The 11,464-nt window shown below is 43.9% G+C and overlaps 1 protein-coding gene across 2 annotated transcripts; it reads left to right on the top strand.

Moving 5' to 3' along the window:
• Window positions 1-244: 244 nt before the first annotated feature.
• Window positions 245-10,002, top strand: LOC105904117 (synuclein-like). 2 transcript variants are annotated; one of them, XM_031582322.2, is made up of 6 exons: window positions 245-828; window positions 4,040-4,081; window positions 4,219-4,331; window positions 5,074-5,091; window positions 7,240-7,284; window positions 7,944-10,002. In XM_031582322.2, the coding sequence occupies exons 1-6, from the start codon at window positions 708-710 to the stop codon at window positions 7,950-7,952; spliced, it is 348 nt and encodes a 115-aa protein (XP_031438182.1). In that variant the 5' UTR covers window positions 245-707; the 3' UTR covers window positions 7,953-10,002. The 2 variants fall into 2 exon arrangements, with proteins under 2 accessions (XP_031438182.1, XP_031438183.1); XM_031582323.2 differs by lacking the exon at window positions 5,074-5,091 and having other exon boundaries at window positions 249-828.
• The last annotated feature ends 1,462 nt before the right edge of the window (window positions 10,003-11,464 follow it).

The raw sequence follows: 11,464 nt of genomic DNA, 5'->3' as shown, positions 1-11,464 counted from the left end.
GAATGACGTTTTACTATGCCAGTTCAGCCAACAGAGAAAAGATTGTGCAAAGCCCTTTGGATTTAATGTGTCATCAGCCAGTTTTATGTTGCAGAGGGAATGAGCACGTTTTATGAGTGTGTGCGTGTGTGTGCGTGCGTGAGTGTGTGTGTGTGTGTGTGTGTGTGCTTGTGTGTGTGTGTGTGTGTGTGTCTGTTTAAATGAAGGGGGGTTGGTAGCCTGAGCACGACTTAAATGTGCTGCAGCATCCAGCAGGTTCTGTCTCTCTGCATCCCGTAGTCCTGCGCGCAGCTCGTCTCGCTCACTCGCTTGTTCTCCTCTCTCTCACTCACTCTCTCTCGCTCTCCCTCTCTCTCCCTCACTCTCCCTCTCACTCTCCCTCTCCTCTAACCCTCTCTCTTCACCGCTTGTGCTCTCAAAAGGTGTCCCAGTCCATCCGGTTGAGCTCAGACCCGCTGCTTAATCCTCTCGTGCGCTCGCTCTCTCTCGCTCTCGCTCTCTCCCTCTCTCCCTCACTCTCCCTCGTGCGCGTTTCCATCTATCCTACACACCCACACACACACACACACACACATAGAAAGAAACAGCTTGTGCACGGACACATACACACGCACGCACATACACACACATCTTACACACAAACGGAAGAGCAGAGCAGGCCTTTCATCCAGCAGGTCCTAGGAACACCTCACACCAGCAAGTCCAGCATGGATGTCTTTATGAAGGGTTTCTCCATGGCCAAGGAAGGAGTGGTGGCCGCAGCGGAAAAGACCAAGGCAGGAGTGGAGGGGGCAGCCGCGAAAACCAAGGAGGGCGCCATGTATTTAGGTGAGTGCTAATAGCAGCATGCTCTCGGGAGGAAGAGGATGCTGCACTTCATTTTCTGCCAGTGAAAACCAGGTTCCAGGATAGGTGGTAGGATGAGGGAGAGAATGAAAAATGTGCCTGTATAGAGCAAGTGACAGTAGAGATCATGGTTTCATTCAGAGGTAAGGCATAGGAAGGGAGCAGAGAGAGAGGGGGGGGGGGATCACCTCTCCTAAATGAGATCCTGTGGGACTCCGGGTCTGGGACAGTTGCTGAGGAGACTGTGTGTATTTTTATGTACAGGTACAGAGAGGTGTAGGAGATGCTGTATGTGAAATAGGAACACTGCAGACCTGATGGAGAGAAAATGTGCTCAGAGAAACGGAATGGAGAGGAGAGAGAGGGGAGAGAAGGGAGAGGGGTTTGATTTTCACAGGGCGAGCTGGGTTGTTAGCTTCAGCACGCTACGCTACGATGGAGATTGGCATATTTTTGTCTCAGGGAAATAACGTGTGCATGTCTGATCTGTTATCCGATCTGTCAGCTTATTTATTAGATTTGGACAAAATGGTGTTTCTTGTGCGTGCTAGAATGCGTAAGGCATCAGTGAGAGGGGATGGTACTGTGTTAGATGTGTTTGCAATCACAAAAAACTGAACGAAATAGGAGGACAAATTATGAATTGAGATTATTGTGAGAATATAATTGCTATTACTATTGGCCCTCAGTTTCATATTACATCAGTGTGTGTGTGTGTGTGTGTGTGTGTGTGTGTGTGTGTGTGTGTGACTGAGGATCAGCTGAGCACTGCAGCAATCAGCCCCACCCCCATCACTCTCTCTGCTCCCCACCCCTCCTGTGTGTGCGTGTGTGAGTGTGTGTGTGTGTGTGTGTACGTGTGTGTGTGTATCTCTCTCTCTGTGTGTGTGCGTGTATGTGTGCGTGTGTTGCGGCAGGATTTTCTTGCTTATGCGAGAGTACTTTGATGACTAACACTACTCCCACATACTCTAACATCACGGTGGCATATAATATGAAGCGAGAGAGAGATGGGGAACACAGAGTACTATATTAAGTGTTATGTCATAGGAGAGGAGAGCAGCCCTCAGTCCCTGGGTTGCACACACACGAAGCACAGAGAACAGATGGGGGAGGGAGAGAGTTATTCAGGAGGACCGAAAAAACAGGAGCATGGAAGATTAATGCCTGAAAACTGCAAATGCAGCGCTCGGCATCCAATGCTGATCAATACACCTGATCAAATATCAGGTCTGGTATCGTATGTCTGGTACCGTAGTGATTGAGACTGCTAGCTGCTAGCGTGACCTCTCTTGATCAAACTGGAGACCTTCATGATTTTATGATCGTGGCTGTAGGAGTGAAGTTAGCACGATGTAATCCTATTGAAATAATACAATCAAGGGAAATTCTTGTCCCCTATTTACACACGTACCATGCTCCGGTGAGAGGCTTTTTCTTCCAGGACATTTGTGTTGTCATCAAGGTCATACATTCAAAATTCACAATCCTCCATATTTTGTGTTGCAAATATGGGTGTTGAATATGTGTGCATTGTCATCCATTTTCTGTTAAAACAGATATCGGTCCTCTTATATTTATTGTATTTTTATATATCTATCTTTATTCTTTATAACCACTCTAAATATATTCTGTGATTTGATCTGGTTTTTAATCTCAAACCGGGAGGATGTGTTAGTGACAAAATCATCCCCACTTGAGCAAACATCCATTAGTGGATTTGATCTGCATCTCTCTCCCTTCCAGCCCTGCACCCACAGCCCTCATATGGAAACGGATAGAACCTAGTTAAAGAGGCAGTATTACATAGTCCGTTATGAAATCATTGTAGTGTGATATATTGTACACATTGTACCTTGACAGCTGTTAGCGGTGGGGTTTGCCTGCAGCTGTGCGGGGCTGTGTTTGAAATCAGGCTGTAATCCCAGGATGGGACGCAGCGCTGCAGCTGTTGTTCACGCATGGCGTGAGACACGGGGACTGCAGCAGAGGGAGGGAGGGAGAGAGAGATGGAGGGAGAGAGAGAGGGAGATGGAGGGAGGGAGAGAGAGAGAGAGGGAGATGGAGGCAGGCAGAGGGGGAGGGGTGTCTGGGGTGACGTGTGACGTGTGACGTGGGACTCTTCTGTGCAGCGCAGGCAAGGCAGACAGCAGCGCAGACACTAGCGTCACGTGGCTGCTGCTGCTGCTACGCACAGGGGTGTGTGGTGAGAGGATGATGGGATGGTGACCAAGGAGATAGAGGGAGGGAGGGAGGGAGGGAGGGAGGAACAGAGAAGCAAAGATGGAGAAAGCAGGACCCAGAGAGGAGCACAGAGACAGACCATCTTACCCCCGCAGACAGTGGGGAGGAGAAATCTCATTTCCAGGATGTGAGGCACAAGACCTTTTTCTGAAAAGATTTTTCAGCGGCTCTGTAGATTTCTCTGCAGTTCCAGTCTCTGACACAGACACCCTGAAGTCAGTCACAGTTTCAGCTGGTTCTGAGATAAAAGCTTGCGTCGTATCGTCCAGTTTTCAGAAGGATTTGCAGAAGTATCCCTCTTTGGGGTAAATCTCTGTTAGTCTCTCTCTCTCTAGTTCTCTCACTTTCTGTTTGTTCTCCTACTGATGCTCTCTCTCTCTTCCCCTCTCTCTTCCCCTCTCTCTCTCTCTCTCTGTCTCTCTCTTCCCCTTTCTCTCTCTCTCTCTCTCTCTCTCTCTCTCTCTGTGCTCCCTCTCCAGTGTGTTATATAACTCCCATTTAATCAGCAGGGCAGCTGCTAAACACATACAGGGATGCTAATAGTTCTAGCCGAGGTCAGTGGCGTAATTCAGAGCTTCTAGCAGGCTTGGATGCTCCTGCGTTTAAAAGGGTTTAATCATCATAGGCACATGTCCAGGTAGGGAGTCACCGTTCAATAAAAGTAGAGAATATGTCACGATGCAGGGTTTATGGAGCGTAACTGTACTGCAGTCATCTTGCCTACAGTAAGCATCCCAATACTAGAATGCTGCATAAAATGGCTGCCGGGAACCCCTATGTTTTTGACCTTATTAGAGTGTGCACTGAGCAGTGTCCTTCACAGAGGGGGATCCAGAGCTGCCCACTTTGAGTCCACCACAGAATCATAATGCAACCATGAAAAAGAAATGAACGACACAACCCTAAAACAAAAACCTCTTACAGTCTTCGCCTGTGTTCTTTTTCACAGGTGAAAAGACAAAAGCGGGAGTAGAAGCCAGCGTAAATAAAGGTACTGAATCACATTTAAATGACATATAAATATATGTATGTATAATGGACATATGGAAGCTTCTCAATAAGTAGTCCTGTTTACGGTGCTGTGAACACAAGACTCAGTCTGTTCCTCTCTCTACCATTTGCTCCCAGTGGCCAACAGGACCACTGACCAGGCCGGCATCGTCGGAGACCCCACACTGGCCGGTGCTAACGACCTCTCCCAGCAGGCAGGGCAGGAGAATGTGGCCGCAGGCTCCAACCCAGTGAGTTCCTCTCAATGCTCTAGCTATGGCTGATATCACAGTTCAATTCTATATGGCTGGGTATCACAGTTCAATTCTATATGGCTGGGTATCACAGTTCAATTCTATATGGCTGGGTATCACAGTTCAATTCTATATGGCTGGTATCACAGTTCAATTCTATATGGCTGGTATCACAGTTCAATTCTATATGGCTGATATCACAGTTCAATTCTATATGGCTGGGTATCACAGTTCAATTCTATATGGCTGGTATCACAGTTCAATTCTATATGGCTGGTATCACAGTTCAATTCTATATGGCTGGGTATCACAGTTCAATTCTATATGGCTGGGTATCACAGTTCAATTCTATATGGCTGGTATCACAGTTCAATTCTATATGGCTGGTATCACAGTTCAATTCTATATGGCTGGTATCACAGTTCAATTCTATATGGCTGGTATCACAGTTCAATTCTATATGGCTGGTATCACAGTTCAATTCTATATGGCTGGGTATCACAGTTCAATTCTATATGGCTGGGTATCACAGTTCAATTCTATATGGCTGGGTATCACAGTTCAATTCTATATGGCTGGTATCAAAGTGAACATGACTTTTATTTCTATGAAATGTGGCCTGTCATGGTGAAAACTGTAATAGAATTTAAAGAAGGTCCTGCAACTATCTGATTGTCTTGTCCAATGTTGTTAACCTAACCTCTGTTCTGTTTCTCGCCACTCCACCGGCTCATATCAGGATGAGATTGCTTATGAGGTGCTTGATGGGGGGCGGGGACATTCATTAGTGAATGCACAGCATGTCATATGAGAGCTTAATATGGCCTGGGCTTTGAGCAAAACCAGCATCGGACCCTTTCATCTTTGTTCATCTGTGGGTTTGGGTGTCCTCTTCAGTCTTCTCAGGGAGATTAGTATTTTTGACCAGCGCTGAGATGTACACCCATGACGTTGGTATTTGTAAAAACAACGAGCGCATTTAGGGGGTCATGAAGGGAAGAGGGTAGAGAAGGAAGAGCACATCACCGTGACGACAGATTATATGGATGAGAGCAGTGTGGAGCATCACAGCCTTGTTACTTCACAAATACAAGTTTTTCGGTTCATTTTGGAAGACTAACATTCATTCATTAAATTTGCATAGTATGTATTAGGTCACATAACTACTTAAATGGAATAATGCAGATTTGAGTGGTCTTGTTTAAATCTCATCAGGAGAATTTTGTATGTATAGTTCCAAGCCTGCTAGCCCATACTAAAACTCTTACCAGTGTTGCTCTGGTTGGGGGCAGACAGAGTGAAATGTCAAGATCTGTGGTTAAACCAGTCCAAACCAAGGTACTAGCTGCTTATTTGGCAGCCTATTGTACAAATGTGGTTTCTGACAAGTAGTACATGTTATGGGCAATGTCACATTGTGTACTGTACTGCCCAGCTCCACATACATGAAACAAATAGCATGTAACACACTCTTTATATCTACATCAGGATATTTATATATGCTACCATACTTATGAGGTGTTATATGGTGCATTGTAGGCCTAAATGGAATATGACATTACTTCAGCTTATTTTAAATGTATACTTACTCCATAGTTATATTTCAAATGTGTGAGGATATGCAGCTATACAGGTGATTCATCTATCCTGGCAATTGATTTAAGAGCAGAATGTCAGTATCATCAGCTATATTCAGCAAACAATATGTTTATATAAAGTTCAGTGTGGGATGGCTGCTATTCATTGCAAGGAAACCTGCACACTCACCCACAATAATTTGCTATATGTTCCTGTTAGCACCCAGAATTAGCTAGATAGTGAGAAAAATATAAATATCAAAGCAAACATCAAAATTTCCAATCCCTGTACTTTCAACCCCCCTTTTCAAACCCATGAAACCACAACGCTCTTGACATTTTCAGCCTGTCTGATAGAACCTGTTCTTGGGGCAGGCTTGTGCTCCGAACCAGGTTGTCAACATCACTGTAACATGCTTAACAGGGAGAATGTGGGAATGTGTGTATGTATGCTTCTGTATGCATTTGACCTGGGGGATGGCTTTATTCCCTGACAATGTTACACTCCTTCCTTCATGATGCACGCACTGTCATTGAGACTGCCTAACAAACAGAACCGAGGCGTAGTTCTTGAATTTGTTGACAGATCTGCTGAGGTGTCGGCCATTGTTAATGGCAAGCCACTCAGGCAACTGTGTTGACATATTTTCCATTCACATTCTCTCTGGATGTGGTGGCATCGTACCCATTTCATCCAGCTCACAACAAAATCCTTGAATGAAGTGATAGGGGTCAGTCTGAATAGAGGAATATCATTGGAATGAGAGTAAGTGATAGATTCAGTCTGAATAGAGGAATATCATTGGAATGAGAGTAAGTGATAGTCATTCTGAGTAGAGGAATATCATTGGAATGAGAGTAAGGAGTCAAGCAGTTGAAAAGGGAATGTGAAGAGTGCGAATCCTCCATCCTAGTCCCCCGCCATGAGTCAGCACAGGGCAGCAGCAGCCTGCTCCACCTGCACTGCAGAGCGCTTCACCACGGCTGATCGTACAGCCTAGCAGCAGCGGGAGAGAGGGGCTGATCCATCTTCACTACCGCAGGGTGGACACGACCGCTCCGCTCCGCTCCGCTCAGCTCAGCCCCCCCAGCAGCAGGCACGCTGCTGCACTCCCCCACCCAACCACAGGAGTGTTCAGCGCCAGTTCATGACCACTAACACCAATGGCTGCATCTCTGCATGCGTGGATGAAAACTAAAAAAAAACCTGCTGCCTGGAGCCTGAAGGAATGGCATCCTTTGGCATAATGAAAAAGAATGTGTGCCTTGATCTCAGACTACCAGTGCTCTAGCTCCCCCTAGTGCTCACTTTGTGTCCTTGTCCACAGGCTGACTTTCAGGGAGGCATGGAACAGGGAGGAGATGGAGGAGAGGTGAGTGGCCACGCACCCCACGACATCGCTTACTGACCATGCACCCCCTACATACATGGCTACAAGTCCAATCAAATACGAGCATTTAGATGAATAACCGGATTTCGAAGGCTCTAAAGTAGGGCTGAACGATTAATTGCATTTGCGATTTAATCGCGATATGATAGAACGCGATTTTCTAACCGCAACGTTCGCGATTAAAAACGTGATCTTAAAAAAAAAAAAAAAAAATTATTATTATTATTTTTTTTTTTTTTAAGATGGTACATTTTGCCCAGTGTTTAAAAAGTGCATGCCTTGTGTTTATTCTTACAATGACTTTGTTAAAATTACTTAAATGCACAGTGGCAAAGCCACCGATTTGTTGTTCAATTCTGTAATAAGCAGTTAAATAAAAAATTTAATTGTGGGAAATAATATTTTACACTAAATGTATCTAATATTGTGTTGGTCATCTTGAAATCATTCATTACGATTTGTTGGGAAAAAAATTAGGATAAAACAAAAAAATCGCATATTAAATCGCAATCGCAATATTTGGGGGAAAAATCGCAATTAGATTATTTCCCCAAATCGTTCAGCCCTACTCTAAAGATGTCCTGGTCCTAGTGGTGGCAGTGCTTGTGTTTCTGACGGTGGTCGTCTCTTGTGTCCTGCAGGGTTACTAAGCTGCAGGTGGGCCCCCAACACGTCCTGCTCTACCCTTCACCACCACACAGAGCCTCGCTCCCGTTGGCCTCTGCCGCTCCTACACTCCAGATGTTTCTTTATGATATTTTTTGTGACTGTATGGATACCAAACTTCGAAAAAGACTCTCCCAGAACCCCCTTTCCCATAATGCCCCCCCCCCCCCCCCCCTCTACTGCTCGGTGTAGGTCTATACTCATGCCCCCACCCCCACCCCCACCCCCAACCTGCTTCTCCAGTGTTGTTGTTGTCATGCTACCCTAGTGTTACTGTTACCTTCACTGCCCCACTATGTGACTCATTAACGAAAAACACACACTTTCATCAGCACACACACACACACACACACAACACACACGCACACACGCACGCACGCACACATACACACACACATGGACATGCACACGCAGGCACACACACGCACAAATGCATACACACAGTCTTCAGACAGGGGAGCAAAAAGGGAGTTTGAAGAATACATAAAGGGATTATTAGTTTAAGGCTATTGAGGATTATGTGGGATTGCAAGGGTTTGTGACTGGATATGACGGGCCAGAAACAGCTGTGAAAGTGAACTGTGCCATGCACAGATGGGGGAGAGGTGGCATGGTCTGAGCCTTTTAAAATGTGAAGTTGCTAGTGGTATTAAAACGTGGGAAAGCAATATGTATTTTCTTCCACTCCATTTGGGCATGTAGCAATACACTGTATTATATTTCTTTGCTAAAATGGGGACATCAAGTTATATAATCTGCAGTTTTTGTCTTCACAAAAAGTGCAATGTGTTCTGCAGTCCAGTGAGGTGTGTATGAAATTCACTCAGAAATACAGTACAATTCTCTGCCTTGTGTTCCATGTAAGAGTTTGTGTCAATGCTTGTGGATTGCAGTAATGTTGGTAGTGATATGGTTTGGCAGTGCATATTTAAAAAAAAAAAAAAAAATTATTTAATATGTCAGATTATTTTTGAATGTAAGAACAGATATAACCTAGAATACAAAGTATGCATTAAACTATTTTTGTTCATTTAACAAAGATAGATGTGCATTTTCTTGGTTGGCTTGTCTTTGTAAATCTGTGATTACGTAAAGAGTTATATATATATATATATATATGTATAGGAGTGTTCATAGCTAGAGAGCCATCCATTTTATGTTTCTATCTGTTCTTGATAAAGTCATTCCAGCTGGTGAGAGAGGAGGTTGTATAGTCACAATGTAGAGTGCGAAAAGGACGATGAAAAAGCGAGAGCTAAACACCTCACCTCATTTTTATGTCCTGATTTAATTGGAACGCATGTTTGTGCAGTTGGTGTGCCACCTTTTCAGTGCCGCAGTGTAAAGCAATAGAGCAGTCATAATATCTGACTGCCTCTTTAGGTTTGTTCTTCAGTGATTGTGTCGGTTTATTAGCAATGTTGTTGTATCAAGCAAATGCTGAAGATGTTCATGAGATTTTTTAGCTAATTACAGAGGACTATCTGTCTCAATTATTTGATCTGTCCCTCTTCCCCACACTCAGTTGGAAACCTAAATTCCTGACACCGATCTATCTGTCAAAAAGTGTGTGCTACCCTCTGGCGAATGCTTGTGTCTGCTTTAGATAACTATGACAGATCTTTTTAACATTGCAGTTGAGTTCTTTCTTTGAAGCCATTGGAAAACTGAAGACTGCATGTTGCCTTATCAGCACTTAGATATCCACACACACACACTGTCACTCTTTCACACACAGACACACACACACACACACACACACACACACACACACACACACACACACTCACACACACACGCACATGCACATACTGGGAGGCACATTCGCACACCTGAACAGACCTCAACCCCACCACATACATAATTACACACACACTCACACACACACACACACACACACACACACACACACGAAACACACGGAACACATGCAAACACACACACACACACACCCTACATTTAAGTTGGCATCAAAGCAGACAAGCTGATTTTATAAACAGTAAAGTGAAATAAAGAGTTTTGTTGAAATGTAAACCAGATGGTCATTTGTAAGACGTTTTGTGCTGTTCATTTGTTGTGTTTATTTGTTTTTTTTATTCATTGCACACTTCAGTGACCCAGGGTTATGAAGACAATAATGGACAGGGAATCCACTTATGTGAAGGTAAACAACATACAGGGTCCATGTGCACTGGATTGGACCATAAAGTTTGTACCTAAGAGAAGCTACCATCTTTCATTGAAGATTAGTTTGATTCCAGAATCTGCTCTGAATCCACTCAGGGACACTGATATATGGGCTATGACCAATCTTTGAAAGCATCTCACTTTAGGCCCACCAGCACAGTAACAGATCATATCTATTACAAAACAGTTCTTAGGGGACGGGGACTATGGTGCAGATTTAGAAGATCAGTAAGATCACTGGTTCAGACAATTATAAGGATGATGACACCTACAAGATAGGACTATGCATCAGGCATAATCATCTGATTCCAAATATTGCAGATTTCCCTGAAGATTACCCCAGTGTGATCTTGCAAGTCATGAATTATATTAAAATCATTTATAGACAGTGTCGGATGATTGTGGGTTACATTTGAATTGAATAATGCCCCTATAAACTGTCTCCTGTAGCAAATTGCATGGTTGAAAGAGTTGCTGTCACACAAGGTGTCATCATAACACAACCAGTTTCTCTGGGTATATAGTAAGGTGAAACTCTGAGAGCACTCAATAATATGTCACAAGAGGTCAATAATATGTTCAAACAAGAAGCATACAAGCAAGCAAACAAGAACATACAAAGAGAACATAAAATACTTTAACGATGTCCGGTAACTGTTTGCGACAGCTTACCTGAGGGAGGTTTTGTTTAGACATGCTATGGAATGTGGCATGTGGAGCGCGTCTATGCTCAGGACTCCACAGAGTGTTCTGCCTCTATTAAATGTGAAAAGGGAAGGTGGTGATTAGCACACTGTGCAACAGACCCACATCCAGGGAACTTAGCCAATGCATATAGTACAGATCACAGTCATATACACAACCTAATTGTGTCAGAAATGCGTGCCAGTGTTCAATTCCTCAAAGGATATGCATAACAAAGTGGTCTATTCCTCTCATAGACCACTGGGGTGGACTATGCAAATGCAGCAAGTTCCAAGTGCCAGTTGAAATTGGGCAAAGCACAAGGTAACTTCTTCTTTTTGTTTTCTCATCAAAAGCACAAGGTAACGGAGTAACACAAATACGTTGCTACGTGTTCATTTCTGCCTTGAGCTGCAGTCATGTTTTGCACAAGCTATAGCTGACATACTTAGGAATCTTTTTCTTTTAAACCATTAACCTGCCAAATTGCCAAATCATCTGGACTCTTACATTGTGTTACTGACAAGATCTACAAATGCATACATGCATGGTGAATATTTGGATTTTAATTCAATTCAAGTGGTTATTAAGCATTAAAAGTAATAGAAGTATTGTAAAAGAATGC

The sequence above is a fragment of the Clupea harengus genome, chromosome 16 (assembly GCF_900700415.2).
Source record: "Clupea harengus chromosome 16, Ch_v2.0.2, whole genome shotgun sequence".
Lineage (NCBI taxonomy): Eukaryota > Metazoa > Chordata > Actinopteri > Clupeiformes > Clupeidae > Clupea > Clupea harengus.
Note: the sequence above shows the minus strand (reverse complement) of the source record. Positions and strands in the feature narration are given on the sequence as shown.

Excerpts from the sequence above, each read along its gene's own strand:
- LOC105904117 (XM_031582322.2), top strand. The coding sequence starts at position 708 with ATGGATGTCTTTATGAAGGGTTTCTCCATGGCCAAGGAAGGAGTGGTG. Across the intron at positions 829-4,039 it reads GGAGGGCGCCATGTATTTAG|GTGAAAAGACAAAAGCGGGA; the intron begins GTGAGTGCTAAT and ends TCTTTTTCACAG. Across the intron at positions 4,082-4,218 it reads AGAAGCCAGCGTAAATAAAG|TGGCCAACAGGACCACTGAC; the intron begins GTACTGAATCAC and ends ATTTGCTCCCAG.